Here is a 16,234-nt window from a genome sequence, read left to right as displayed (position 1 = left end):
GTTGCTGTGTGTGTGGGTGTGTTGCTGTGTGTGTGTTTGCTGTGTGTGTGTGTGTGTGTGTGTGTGTGTGTGTGTGTGTGTGTGTGTGTTGCTGTGTGTGTGTTTAAGTACCGACTATCACCCCTCTGCCGTTCTCATTCACAGCAATCCCTGCTGCCTGACCCTGGAAGATATGGTTTCCACTGGAGGAGAGAGAGGGGGAGAAGGTTGGAGGGAGGGAGAGGGGTGGAGGGAGGGAGGGAGGGAGAGGGAGAAGGTTGGAGGGAGAGGGGTGGAGGGAAGGAGAGAGAGAGGGAGAAGGTTGGAGGGAGGGAGAGGGGTGGAGGGAGGGAGAGAGAGGGAGAAGGTGGGAGGGAGGGAGGGAGGGAGGGAGGGAGGGAGAAGGTTGGAGGGAGAGGGGTGGAGGGAAGGAGAGAGAGAGGGAGAAGGTGGGAGGGAGGGAGGGAGGGAGGGAGGGAGGGAGAGAGAGAGAGAGGGAGAAGGTGGGAGGGAGGGAGGGAGGGAGAAGGTGGGAGGGAGGGAGGGAGAGGGAGAAGGTTGGAGGGAGAGGGGTGGAGGGAAGGAGAGAGAGAGGGAGAAGGTTGGCGGGAGGGAGGGAGGGAGAAGGTTGGAGGGAGGGAGAGGGAGAAGGTTGGAGGGAGGGAGGGGTGGAGGGAGGGAGGGGTGGAGGGAGGGAGAGGGAGAAGGTTGGAGGGAGGGAGGGAGGGAGAAGGTGGGAGGGAGGGAAGGAGAGAGAGAGGGAGAAGGTTGGAGGGAGGGAGAGGTGGAGGGAGGGAGGGAAGGAGGGAGAAGGTTGGAGGGAGGGAGGGAGAAGGTTGGAGGGAGGGAGGGAGGGAGGGAGGGAGGGAGGGAGGGAGGGGGAGAAGGTTGGAGGGAGAGGGGTGGAGGGAAGGAGAGAGAAGGTTGGAGGGAGGGAGAGGGGTGGAGGGAGGGAGGGAGGGAGAAGGTTGGAGGGAGGGAGAGGGGGTGGAGGGAAGGAGAGAGAGAGGGAGAAGGTGGGAGGGAGGGAGGGAGGGAGGGAGGGAGAAGGTGGGAGGGAGGGAAGGAGAGAGAGAGGGAGAAGGTTGGAGGGAGGGAGAGGGGTGGAGGGAGGGAGGGAGGGAGGGAGAGGGAGAAGGTTGGCGGGAGGGAGGGAGGGAGGGAGGGAGAAGGTTGGAGGGAGGGAGGGAGGGAGGGAGAAGGTTGGAGGGAGGGAGGGAGGGAGAAGGTTGGAGGGAGGGAGGGAGGGAGGGAGGGAGGGAGGGGGAGAAGGTTGGAGGGAGGGAGGGAGGGAGAGAGAGAGAGAGGGAGAAGGTTGGAGGGAGGGAGAAGGTTGGAGAAGGTTGGCGGGAGGGAGGGAGGGAGAAGGTTGGAGGGAGGGAGGGAGGGGGAGAAGGTTGGAAGGAGAGGGGTGGAGGGAAGGAGAGAGAGGGAGAAGGTTGGAGGGAGGGGGGAGGGGGTGGAGGGAGGGGGAGGTAAGGACAGAGCGAGGGAGAAGTTGGAGGGAGGGAGGGGGGAGGGGAGGTAAGGACAGAGCGAGGGAGAAGTTGGAGGGAGGGAGGGGGGTGGAGGGAGGGGGAGGGAGGGAAGGACAGGTAAAATAAATGTATAATATCTAGATATATAGTAATGAATCTCTCCAGACATAATGTATAATATCTATATAGTAATGAATCTCTAGACATAATGTATAATATCTAGATATATAGTAATGAATCTCTAGACATAATGTATAATATCTAGATATATAGTAATGAATCTCTCTAGACATAATGTATAATATCTATATAGTAATGAATCTCTCCAGACATAATGTATAATATCTATATAGTAATGAATCTCTAGACATAATGTATAATATCTAGATATATAGTAATGAATCTCTAGACATAATGTATAATATCTAGATATATAGTAATGAATCTCTCTAGACATAATGTATAATATCTAGATATATAGTAATGAATCTCTCTAGACATAATGTATAATATCTATATAGTAATGAATCTCTAGACATAATGTATAATATCTAGATATATAGTAATGAATCTCTAGACATAATGTATAATATCTATATAGTAATGAATCTCTCCAGACATAATGTATAATATCTATATAGTAATGAATCTCTCTAGACATAATGTATAATATCTAGATATATAGTAATGAATCTCTAGACATAATGTATAATATCTAGATATATAGTAATGAATCTCTAGACATAATGTATAATATCTAGATATATAGTGATGAATCTCTCTAGACATAATGTATAATATCTATATAGTAATGAATCTCTCCAGACATAATGTATAATATCTATATAGTAATGAATCTCTAGACATAATGTATAATATCTATATAGTAATGAATCTCCAGACATAATGTATAATATCTATATAGTGATGAATCTCTAGACATAATGTATAATATCTAGATATATAGTGATGAATCTCTCTAGACATAATGTATAATATCTATATAGTAATGAATCTCTAGACATAATGTATAATATCTATATAGTAATGAATCTCTCTAGACATAATGTATAATATCTATATAGTGATGAATCTCTAGACATAATGTATAATATCTAGATATATAGTAATGAATCTCTCTAGACATAATGTATAATATCTAGATATATAGTAATGAATCTCTAGACATAATGTATAATATCTAGATATATAGTAATGAATCTCTCTAGACATAATGTATAATATCTATATAGTAATGAATCTCTAGACATAATGTATAATATCTAGATATATAGTAATGAATCTCTAGACATAATGTATAATATCTATATAGTAATGAATCTTGAGGCTGAAGGTGAAAACCACAACATTTCAGGATGTGTCCCAAATGACTCCCTAGATCCTGGTCAGAAGACCCCTCCTACCTGACTACAGGGTTCCTGTTGAACAGAATGTAGACTACCCCTCCTACCGGACTACAGGGTTGCTGTTGAACAGAATGTAGACCCCCCCTCCTACCTGACTACAGGGTTGCTGTTGAACAGAATGTAGACCCCCCCTCCTACCAGACTACAGGGTTCCTGTTGAACAGAATGTAGACCCCCCTCCTACCTGACTACAGGGTTCCCGTTGAACAGAATGTAGACCCCCCCTCCTACCTGACTACAGGGTTGCTGTTGAACAGAATGTAGACCCCTCTCCTACCTGACTACAGGGTTGCTGTTGAACAGAATGTAGACCCCCCTCCTACCTGACTACAGGGTTGCTGTTGAACAGAATGTAGACCCCCTCCTACCTGACTACAGGGTTCCCATTGAACAGAATGTAGACTACCCCTCCTACCTGACTACAGGGTTGCTGTTGAACAGAATGTAGACCCCCCTCCTACCTGACTACAGGGTTGCTGTTGAACAGAATGTAGACCCCCCCCTCCTACCTGACTACAGGGTTGCTGTTGAACAGAATGTAGACCCCCTCCTACCTGACTACAGGGTTCCCATTGAACAGAATGTAGACTACCCCTCCTACCTGACTACAGGGTTGCTGTTGAACAGAATGTAGACTCCCCCTCCTACCTGACTACAGGGTTGCTGTTGAACAGAATGTAGACCCCCCTCCTACCTGACTACAGGGTTGCTGTTGAACAGAATGTAGACCCCCCCTCCTACCTGACTACAGGGTTGCTGTTGAACAGAATGTAGACCCCCCCCCTCCTACCTGACTACAGGGTTGCTGTTGAACAGAATGTAGACCCCCTCCTACCTGACTACAGGGTTGCTGTTGAACAGAATGTAGACCCCCCCTCCTACCTGACTACAGGGTTCCCGTTGAACAGAATGTAGACCCCCCTCCTACCTGACTACAGGGTTCCTGTTGAACAGAATGTAGACCCCCCCCTCCTACCTGACTACAGGGTTCCTGTTGAACAGAATGTAGACCCCCCCTCCTACCTGACTACAGGGTTCCTGTTGAACAGAATGTAGACCCCCCATTCTACCTGACTACAGGGTTCCTGTTGAACAGAATGTAGACTACCCCTCCTACCTGACTACAGGGTTGCTGTTGAACAGAATGTAGACCCCCCCTCCTACCTGACTACAGGGTTCCCATTGAACAGAATGTAGACCCCCCTCCTACCTGACTACAGGGTTGCTGTTGAACAGAATGTAGACCCCCCTCCTACCTGACTACAGGGTTCCCATTGAACAGAATGTAGACCCCCCCCTCCTACCTGACTACAGGGTTGCTGTTGAACAGAATGTAGACCCCCCCTCCTACCTGACTACAGGGTTGCTGTTGAACAGAATGTAGACCCCCCCTCCTACCTGACTACAGGGTTGCTGTTGAACAGAATGTAGACCCCCTCCTACCTGACTACAGGGTTGCTGTTGAACAGAATGTAGACCCCCCCTCCTACCTGACTACAGGGTTGCTGTTGAACAGAATGTAGACCCCCCCTCCTACCTGACTACAGGGTTGCTGTTGAACAGAATGTAGACCCCCCCTCCTACCTGACTACAGGGTTGCTGTTGAACAGAATGTAGACCCCCCTCCTACCTGACTACAGGGTTGCTGTTGAACAGAATGTAGACCCCCCCCTCCTACCTGACTACAGGGTTGCTGTTGAACAGAATGTAGACTCCCCCCCTCCTACCTGACTACAGGGTTGCTGTTGAACAGAATGTAGACCCCCCCTCCTACCTGACTACAGGGTTGCTGTTGAACAGAATGTAGACCCCCCCTCCTACCTGACTACAGGGTTGCTGTTGAACAGAATGTAGACTCCCCCCTCCTACCTGACTACAGGGTTGCTGTTGAACAGAATGTAGACTCCTGCTTCCTTGTTGTTGTAGATCTGGTTGCTCCGGATGGAACCCCTCCCGTTGCCAAGGACCACGATGCCGGAACGCAAACCACTGTGTATTCTGTTACACTGAGTGTGTGTGTGTGTGTGTGTGTGTGAGTGTGAGTGTGTGTGTGTGTGTGTGAGACAGAGAAAGTTTGATCAGTTGTTATTTTAGATCATGTCTCCTGAGATAAAAGACAGACAGACAGACAGACAGACCACCATGTCCTGTAACTTCTACCAGATGAAAGACAGATATGATTTGACACCCATTTGACAAACTGCTGTGTAGAGAGGAAAATGCCAAGTGCACTAGTAAGACAAACAGGACAGATACAATGACATCAGAGACAAACAGGACAGATACAATGACATCAGAGACAAACAGGACAGATACAATGACATCAGAGACGAACAGGACAGATACGATGACATCAGAGACAAACAGGACAGATACAATGACATCAGAGACGAACAGGACAGATACGATGACATCAGAGACGATGACATCAGAGACGAACAGGACAGATACGATGACATCAGAGACGATGACATCAGAGACGAACAGGACAGATACGATGACATCAGAGACGAACAGGACAGATACGATGACATCAGAGACGATGACATCAGAGACGAACAGGACAGATACGATGACATCAGAGACGATGACATCAGAGACGAACAGGACAGATACAATGACATCAGAGACGAACAGGACAGATGACGATGACATCAGAGACGAACAGGACAGATGACGATGACATCAGAGACGAACAGGACAGATGACGATGACATCAGAGACGAACAGGACAGATGACGATGACATCAGAGACGAACAGGACAGACGACGACGATGACATCAGGGATGTGAAATAGAATGAATAGAACTACCAGGATGATGGGGTCCGCCCCCTTGCGGATGTCAAGCCCCGCCTCCCCGTTGGAGTGGATGTTGTTGTCAGCGATCAGACCGTGAGACGACAGACGCAGGAACACGCCCGACGCACGACACTCACACACCTCATTACTGAGCATCACAATCTGAAACACACACACACACACATGCAAAATACACACACCAATGAGATACACACAATCATGTTTGATCTACACTACCGGTCAAATGTTTTACAACACCGACTCATTCAAGGGTTCTTTATTTATTTTTACTATTTTCTACATTGTATAATAATAGTTGAAGACATCAAAACTATGAAATAACACATATGAAATTATGTAGTAACCAAAACAAAAGTGTTAAATAAATCAAAATATATTTTATATTTGAGATTCTACAAATAGTCACCCTTTGCACACTCTTGGCGTTCTCTCAACCAGCTTCACCAGGAATGCTTTTACAGCCGTCTTGAAGTAGTTCCCACATATGCTGAGTACTTGTTGGCTGCTTTTCCTTCACTCTGCGGTCCGACTCATCCCAAACCATCTCAATTTGTTTGAGGTCGGGTGATTGTGCAGCAATAAAATAGCCATTACACAGCCTGGAGGTGTGTTGGGTCATTGTCCTGTTAAAAACGAATTATAGTCCCACTAAGCCCAAACCAGATGGGATGGCGTATCGCTGCAGAATGCTGTGGTAGCCATGCTGGTTAAGTGTGGCTTGAATTCTAAATCAATCACAGCATGTCACCAGCAAAGTATCCCCACACCATCACACCTCCTCCTCCATGCTTCACGGTGGGAACCACACATGCGGAGATCATCCGTTCACCCACACCGCATCTCACAAAGACACGGCGGTTGGAACCAAAAATCTCCAATTTGGACTCATCAGACCAAAGGACAAATTTCCACCGGTCTAATGTCCATTGCTCATGTTTCTTGGCCCAAGCAAGTCTCTTTTTCTTATTGGTGTCTTTTAGAAGTGGTTTCTTTGCAGCAATTCAACCATGAAGGCCTGATTTACAGTCTCCTCTGAACAGTTGATGTTGAGATGTGTCTGTTACTTAAACTCTGTGAAGCATTTATTTGGGCTGCAATCTGAGGTGCAGTTAACTCTAATGAACTTATCCTCTGCAGCAGAGGTAACTCTGGGTCTTCCTTTCCTCTGGCGGTCCTCATGAGAGCCAGTTTTATCATAGCGCTTGATGGTTTTTGCGACTGCAGTTGCAGAAACTTTCAAAGTTCTTGACATTTTCCAGATTGACTGACCTTCATGTCTTAAAGTACCGTAATTTCCGGACTATTAAGCGCACCTGAATATAAGCCGCACCCACTGAATAAAAAAAAAAAAGTGTTATTTTGAACATAAATATGCCGCACATGTCTATAAGCCGCAGGTGCCTACCGGTACATTGAAACAAATTAACTTTACACAGGCTTTAACGAAACACGGCTTGTAACAAAAATAAATAGGCTTTAACGAAACACGGCTTGTAACAAAAATAAATAGGCTTTAACGAAACACGGCTTGTAACAAAAATAAATAGGCTTTAACGAAACACGGCTTGTAACAAAAATAAATAGGCTTTAACGAAACACGGCTTGTAACAAAAAATAAATAGGCTTTAACGAAACACGGCTTGTAACAAAAATAAATAGGCTTTAACGAAACACGGCTTGTAACAAAAATAAAACATTTGCAGTAAGCTTTAGTTGTCAATTCCTCACGCTGCTGTTTCCAACGTCTTATCATCGACTCATTAAGACCAAGCTCCCGTGCAGCAGCTCTATTTCCTTTTCCAACAGCCAGATCAATCGCCCTCAACTTGAAAGCTGCATCATATGCATTTCTCCGTGTCTTTGCCATGATGAGGGTGACAAAATGACTACCGTAATCAGAATGATGGGAAGTTTGAGAGCGCTCGATTTATTCTAAACAGTAAACAAAAAAGTTGTTTGACCTTAACCCGTTCGGCAATTTCATTGGTCTAATGAAAGCTTCATGCCGCCAAAAAACTGAGCACGTCACAGAATGTTTTTTTGGAGAAAAAAAAATTGAAAGCGGGAAAAATCCATATATTAGCCACGTCATTGTTTAAGCCGTGAGGTTCAAAGCCTGGTAAAAAAGTTGCGGCTTATAGTCCGAAATTTACGGTAATGATGGACTGTCGTTTCTCTTTGCTTATTTGAGCTATTCTTGCCATAATATGGACTTGGTCTTTTACCATATAGGGCTATCTTCTGTATACCCCCCCTACCTTGTCACAACACAACTGATTGGCTCAAACGAATAAAGAAGGAAATCAATTCCACAAATTAACTTTTAACAAGGCACACCTGTTAATTGAAATGCATTCCAGGTGACTACCTCATGAAGCTGGTTGAGAGAATGCCAAGCGTGTGCAAAGCTATCATCAAGGCAAAGGGTGGCTATTTGAAGAATCTCAAATATAAAACATATTTTGATTTGTTTAACACTATTTTGGTTACTACATGATTCCATATGTGCTATTTCATAGTTTTGATGTCTTCACTATTATTCTACAATGTAGAAAATAGTCAAAACGAAGAAAAACCCTTGAATGAGTAGGTGTTCTAAAACGTTTGACTGGTAGTGTAGATTACTATCTAAAACACATCCAGTTAAGGGAGGATATATACATCAACAAACCAATCCTTCAACAAACCAACCCAATCAATCAACCAACAAACCCATCAATCAATCAATCAATCAACATACCAACCCATCAATCAACCAACCCATCAATCAATCAACCAACCAACCAACCAACCCATCAATCAATCAACCAACCAACCCATCAATCAATCAACCAACCAACAAACCCATCAATCAATCAACATACCAACCCATCAATCAACCAACCCATCAATCAACCAACCAACCAACCCATCAATCAATCAATCAACCAACAAACCCATCAATCAATCAACATACCAACCCATCAATCAACCAACCCATCAATCAACCAACCAACCAACCCATCAATCAATCAATCAACCAACCAACCAACCCATCAATCAATCAATCAACCAACCAACCCATCAATCAATCAATCAACCAACCAACCCATCAATCAACATACCAACCAACCAACCCATCAATCCACCAACCAACCAATCAATCAACATACCAACCCAATCAATCAACCAACCCACCAATCAATCAACCTATCATATCAGATCGGCAGCCCTATCTGGTTACCGTGGCGTTCTGGATGCAGCGCACGGCATAGGTCAGCCCTCGGAACACGTTTCCTTCCAACCTGGCGTTTCCGTGGTTACACACGTGCACACCGCCCTTGCCGTCCCGAAACAGGCAGCGCCTCAGCACGCACCCCTGCACTGCCTCGACCAGCGCCTGGGCTCCGGGGTCGCGTTGGAGCTCCTCGCTCAGGGTTCGGATTTCAGGGGTCAACGAGGGGGAGTCGTCCTGGTTGGGTCTGAGGAGATGAGAGAGGCCGTGGTGACTGTGGGCCAGTCTGTAGTTTAGACTGTTGTTGCCTTGTCCTGAACCTTCCTCTCCTTTTTCCTCCTCCTCTTCCTCCTCACTAGGAGCGCTGTCGCTCCAGCCGTCCTCAATCACCGTATCCTGACAACCTCCTTTCTCTCCTCCTCCTCCTCCTCTCCTCCTGCTCTCCGTTTCTCCTTTGCTCCAGTCCTCCAGGGTGATGGTAGCCCCAGGGGGCCGTGTGGCTCCTGAATGCCCGCCCAAGTTGTCTCCAGCTGGGCTACCACTCCCAGGCGAGGTCCAGGATGTGGTGGTTCGGGCCAGAGCGGCCAGGTGTTTACAGGCCCAGTTCCGCTCCGTCACTGGAGCGCCCTCAACCGTCACGGATGCCGAATCACTTCCTGAGAAATCACAGCTATCCAACAGGCTGAGGGCCACGCCCAGGAAGTGGGTGGAGCTTCCCTGTGAGAATGAGCAGAAGCGGGCGTGGCAGGTTCCTGGTCCTCGGATCTGCAGCTGAGCTCCCTCGAAATTACAGTTGTCCAACTGGACATGACCTGATGATGTCTGGTGGAGGGAGGGGGTAGAGGGTAGGAGAGAGAATGATACAGAGAAAAGGTGAAACTGCAGCAAGCTCTAACAGAGCATGAACAGAAGGTAGAGGTCGAGCTCTAACAGTATGAACAGAAGGTAGAGGTCGAGCTCTAACAGTATGAACAGAAGGTAGAGGTTGAGCTCTAACAGTATGAACAGAAGGTAGAGGTCGAGCTCTAACAGTATGAACAGAAGGTAGAGGTCGAGCTCTAACAGTATGAACAGAAGGTAGAGGTCGAGCTCTAACAGAGCATGAACAGAAGGTAGAGGTCGAGCTCTAACAGTATGAACAGAAGGTAGAGGTCGAGCTCTAACAGTATGAACAGAAGGTAGAGGTCGAGCTCTAACAGTATGAACAGAAGGTAGAGGTCGAGCTCTAACAGAGCATGAACAGAAGGTAGAGGTCGAGCTCTAACAGAGCATGAACAGAAGGTAGAGGTCGAGCTCTAACAGCATGAACAGAAGGTAGAGGTTGAGCTCTAACAGAGCATGAACAGAAGGTAGAGGTCGAGCTCTAACAGAGCATGAACAGAAGGTAGAGGTCGAGCTCTAACAGTATGAACAGAAGGTAGAGGTCGAGCTCTAACAGAGCATGAACAGAAGGTAGAGGTCGAGCTCTAACAGAGCATGAACAGAAGGTAGAGGTCGAGCTCTAACAGCATGAACAGAAGGTAGAGGTTGAGCTCTAACAGAGCATGAACAGAAGGTAGAGGTCGAGCTCTAACAGCATGAACAGAAGGTAGAGGTCGAGCTCTAACAGAGCATGAACAGAAGGTAGAGGTCGAGCTCTAACAGTATGAACAGAAGGTAGAGGTCGAGCTCTAACAGTATGAACAGAAGGTAGAGGTCGAGCTCTAACAGTATGAACAGAAGGTAGAGGTCGAGCTCTAACAGAGCATGAACAGAAGGTAGAGGTCGAGCTCTAACAGTATGAACAGAAGGTAGAGGTCGAGCTCTAACAGTATGAACAGAAGGTAGAGGTCGAGCTCTAACAGAGCATGAACAGAAGGTAGAGGTCGAGCTCTAACAGTATTAACAGAAGGTAGAGGACGAGCTCTAACAGTATGAACAGAAGGTAGAGGTCGAGCTCTAACAGTATGAACAGAAGGTAGAGGTCGAGCTCTAACAGTATGAACAGAAGGTAGAGGTCGAGCTCTAACAGAGCATGAACAGAAGGTAGAGGTTGAGCTCTAACAGTATGAACAGAAGGTATAGGTCGAGCTCTAACAGTATGAACAGAAGGTAGAGGTCGAGCTCTAACAGTATGAACAGAAGGTAGAGGTCGAGCTCTAACAGAGCATGAACAGAAGGTAGAGGTTGAGCTCTAACAGTATGAACAGAAGGTAGAGGTCGAGCTCTAACAGTATGAACAGAAGGTAGAGGTCGAGCTCTAACAGAAGGTAGAGGTCGAGCTCTAACAGTATGAACAGAAGGTAGAGGTCGAGCTCTAACAGAAGGTAGAGGTCGAGCTCTAACAGAGTATGAACAGAAGGTAGAGGTCGAGCTCTAACAGTATGAACAGAAGGTAGAGGTCGAGCTCTAACAGAGCATGAACAGAAGGTAGAGGTCGAGCTCTAACAGTATGAACAGAAGGTAGAGGTCGAGCTCTAACAGTATGAACAGAAGGTAGAGGTCGAGCTCTAACAGTATTAACAGAAGGTAGAGGTCGAGCTCTAACAGTATGAACAGAAGGTAGAGGTCGAGCTCTAACAGTATGAACAGAAGGTAGAGGTCGAGCTCTAACAGTATTAACAGAAGGTAGAGGTCGAGCTCTAACCGTATGAACAGAAGGTAGAGGTCGAGCTCTAACAGTATGAACAGAAGGTAGAGGTCGAGCTCTAACAGAGTATGAACAGAAGGTAGAGGTCGAGCTCTAACAGAGCATGAACAGAAGGTAGAGGTCGAGCTCTAACAGTATGAACAGAAGGTAGAGGTCGAGCTCTAACAGTATGAACAGAAGGTAGAGGTTGAGCTCTAACAGAGCATGAACAGAAGGTAGAGGTCGAGCTCTAACAGTATGAACAGAAGGTAGAGGTCGAGCTCTAACAGAGTATGAACAGAAGGTAGAGGTCGAGCTCTAACAGAGCATGAACAGAAGGTAGAGGTCGAGCTCTAACAGTATGAACAGAAGGTAGAGGTCGAGCTCTAACAGTATGAACAGAAGGTAGAGGTCGAGCTCTAACAGTATGAACAGAAGGTAGAGGTCGAGCTCTAACAGTATGAACAGAAGGTAGAGGTCGAGCTCTAACAGTATGAACAGAAGGTAGAGGTCGAGCTCTAACAGTATGAACAGAAGGTAGAGGTCGAGCTCTAACAGAGCATGAACAGAAGGTAGAGGTCGAGCTCTAACAGTAGGAACAGAAGGTAGAGGTCGAGCTCTAACAGAGTATGAACAGAAGGTAGAGGTCGAGCTCTAACAGTATGAACAGAAGGTAGAGGTCGAGCTCTAACAGAGCATGAACAGAAGGTAGAGGTCGAGCTCTAACAGAGCATGAACAGAAGGTAGAGGTCGAGCTCTAACAGTATGAACAGAAGGTAGAGGTCGAGCTCTAACAGAGTATGAACAGAAGGTAGAGGTCGAGCTCTAACAGAGCATGAACAGAAGGTAGAGGTCGAGCTCTAACAGAGCATGAACAGAAGGTAGAGGTCGAGCTCTAACAGTATGAACAGAAGGTAGAGGTCGAGCTCTAACAGAGCATGAACAGAAGGTAGAGGTCGAGCTCTAACAGTATGAACAGAAGGTAGAGGTCGAGCTCTAACAGTATGAACAGAAGGTAGAGGTCGAGCTCTAACAAACAGTATGAACAGAAGGTAGAGGTCGAGCTCTAACAGTATTAACAGAAGGTAGAGGTCGAGCTCTAACAGAGTATGAACAGAAGGTAGAGGTCGAGCTCTAACAGAGCATGAACAGAAGGTAGAGGTCGAGCTCTAACAGTATGAACAGAAGGTAGAGGTCGAGCTCTAACAGTATGAACAGAAGGTAGAGGTCGAGCTCTAACAGAGCATGAACAGAAGGTAGAGTTCGAGCTCTAACAGTATGAACAGAAGGTAGAGGTCGAGCTCTAACAGTATGAACAGAAGGTAGAGGTCGAGCTCTAACAGAGCATGAACAGAAGGTAGAGGTCGAGCTCTAACAGTATGAACAGAAGGTAGAGGTCGAGCTCTAACAGTATGAACAGAAGGTAGAGGTCGAGCTCTAACCGTATGAACAGAAGGTATAGGTCGAGCTCTAACAGAGCATGAACAGAAGGTAGAGGTCGAGCTCTAACCGTATGAACAGAAGGTAGAGGTCGAGCTCTAACAGAGTATGAACAGAAGGTAGAGGTCGAGCTCTAACAGTATTAACAGAAGGTAGAGGTTGAGCTCTAACAGTATGAACAGAAGGTAGAGGTCGAGCTCTAACAGTATGAACAGAAGGTAGAGGTCGAGCTCTAACAGTATGAACAGAAGGTAGAGGTCGAGCTCTAACAGAGCATGAACAGAAGGTAGAGGTCGAGCTCTAACAGTATTAACAGAAGGTAGAGATCGAGCTCTAACAGTATTAACAGAAGGTAGAGGTCGAGCTCTAACAGTATGAACAGAAGGTAGAGGTCGAGCTCTAACAGTATGAACAGAAGGTAGAGGTCGAGCTCTAACAGTATGAACAGAAGGTAGAGGTCGAGCTCTAACAGTATGAACAGAAGGTAGAGGTCGAGCTCTAACAGTATGAACAGAAGGTAGAGGTCGAGCTCTAACAGTATGAACAGAAGGTAGAGGTCGAGCTCTAACAGAGCATGAACAGAAGGTAGAGGTCGAGCTCTAACAGTATGAACAGAAGGTAGAGGTCGAGCTCTAACAAACAGTATGAACAGAAGGTAGAGGTCGAGCTCTAACAGTATGAACAGAAGGTAGAGGTCGAGCTCTAACAGTATGAACAGAAGGTAGAGGTCGAGCTCTAACAGAGCATGAACAGAAGGTAGAGGTCGAGCTCTAACAGAGCATGAACAGAAGGCCACTGCTTACAGCCTCTAAAAGGTGCAGAGCAACCAGTTAAAGGCTTAAAGCCACACAACTGACTGACTGACAGCCCAGACAGAGAGACAGCCGGTCAGCCAGCCAGTCAGTCAGCCAGCCAGACATCCCAGTCAGCCAACCAGCCAGCCAGCCACCTGAGCCAGTCAAACACCCCACTCCAGCCAGACACCCCAGTCAGCCAACCAGCCAGCCAGTTAGTCAGCAGGCCAGACACCCCAGTCAGCCAACCAGCCAGCCAGCCAGCCAGTTAGTCAGCAGGCCAGACACCCCAGTCAGCCAGCCAGCCAGCCACCTGAGCCAGTCAGCCAGACACCCCACTCCAGCCAGCCAGCCACCCCAGCCAGCCAGCCACCACAGCAGTCAGCCAGCCAGACACCCCAGCCGGTCAGCAAGCCAGTCAGCCAGCCAGCCAGCCAGACACCCCAGCCAGTCAGACACCCCAGCCAGTCAGACACCCCAGCCAGTCAGACACCCCAGCCAGTCAGACACCCCAGCCAGTCAGACACCCCAGCCAGTCAGCCACCACAGCCAGCCAGTCAGCCAGTCAGTCTGTAAACCACTGTCGCATGTACTGTTGTAAAAAAGGTTTTTATAAATGTGATCTGATTTGATGTACCTTGTATACAACGGTGGAGAACCATGCAGGCATGAAGACCAGGTTGGAGAGCCTGGCTGTGGGACACTGCTGCTCCAGACTGACCAGGAGAGCCACGTCCCCCAGCCTCCCTAACCCCACCACCTCCACAGGCACCTGGCAGGGTCAAAGGTCAATATTTTCATTTATCAAATTGCAGATCTTATTACCATACTTAATACTAACAGATACTAACATTTTACCAGATATTACCAGATACTAACAGATACTAACAGACATTAACAGATACTAACAGATACTAACAGATACTAACAGATACTAACAGACACTAACAGATACTAACAGACACTAACAGATACTAACAGATATTAACAGATACTAACAGATACTAACAGATATTAACAGATACTAACAGACACTAACATATTAACAGATACTAACAGATACTAACAGATACTAACAGACACTAACAGATACTAACAGACACTAACAGACACTAACAGATACTAACAGATACTAACAGACACTAACAGATATTAACAGATACTAACAGATACTAACAGATACTAACAGACACTAACAGACACTAACAGATACTAACAGATACTAACAGACACTAACAGATATTAACAGATACTAACAGATACTAACAGATACTAACAGATACTAACAGATACTAACAGACACTAACAGACATTAACAGATACTAACAGATACTAACATATTAACAGATACTAACAGATACTAACAGATACTAACAGACACTAACAGATACTAACAGACACTAACAGACACTAACAGATACTAACAGATACTAACAGACTCTAACAGATACTAACAGACACTAACAGATACTAACAGATACTAACAGATACTAACAGATACTAACAGACACTAACAGACACTAACAGATACTAACATATTAACAGATACTAACAGATACTAACAGATACTAACAGACACTAACAGATACTAACAGATACTAACAGATACTAACAGATACTAACAGATACTAACAGACACTAACAGATACTAACAGACACTAACAGACACTAACAGATACTAACAGATACTAACATATTAACAGATACTAACATATTAACAAATACTAACAGATACTAACAGATACTTACAGATACTAACAGACACTAACAAATACTAACAGATACTAACAGATACTAACAGACACTAACAGATACTAACATATTAACAGATACTAACAGACATTAACAGATACTAACAGATACTAACAGATACTAACAGATACTAACAGATACTAACATATTAACAGATACTAACAGACATTAACAGATACTAACAGATACTAACATATTAACAGATACTAACAGATACTAACAGATACTAACAGACACTAACAGATACTAACAGATACTAACAGACACTAACAGATACTAACATATTAACAGATACTAACAGATACTAACAGATACAAACAGACACTAACAGATACTAACAGATAGTTTCCAGCTCCAGATTAACTTAAAGGAACAATCTGCAGTTCAAACAATAATAAGGCACTGCATCTCATCTGGTTCGATTCCAGGCTGTATCACAACCGGCCGTGATCGGGAGTCCCATAGGGCGGCGCACAATTGGCACCAGCGTTATACGGGTTAGGCCATCATTGTAAATAAGAATTTATTCTTAACTGACTTGCCTAGTTAAATAAAGGTTAAATTAAATTAAAAATAAATAATAAATAATGAATTTAAAAGTCCAGAAATGGATGGATGAATCCCAGACAGGCCCTTTAACGAGACATTATGTCATCAAGACAACAGCAGCCAATCAGTAAGTCACCTTTAATTAGACATTATGTCATCAAGACAACAGCA

At 45.6% G+C, this 16,234-nt stretch overlaps 1 protein-coding gene across 1 annotated transcript in view; it reads right to left on the bottom strand.

The window, feature by feature from the left end:
* Positions 1-16,234, bottom strand: part of LOC106595358 (F-box only protein 10) — a 29,142-nt gene that overhangs the window by 8,420 nt on the left and 4,488 nt on the right. The window contains 5 exon segments of the mRNA XM_045713300.1: positions 112-182; positions 4,754-4,890; positions 5,698-5,847; positions 8,930-9,742; positions 14,400-14,534. Coding sequence (XP_045569256.1) covers positions 112-182; positions 4,754-4,890; positions 5,698-5,847; positions 8,930-9,742; positions 14,400-14,534 — 1,306 coding nt within the window.

Source organism: Salmo salar, unplaced genomic scaffold (genome assembly GCF_905237065.1).
Source record: "Salmo salar unplaced genomic scaffold, Ssal_v3.1, whole genome shotgun sequence".
Taxonomy (NCBI): domain Eukaryota; kingdom Metazoa; phylum Chordata; class Actinopteri; order Salmoniformes; family Salmonidae; genus Salmo; species Salmo salar.
This window is presented reverse-complemented; position numbering and strand designations above follow the sequence as displayed.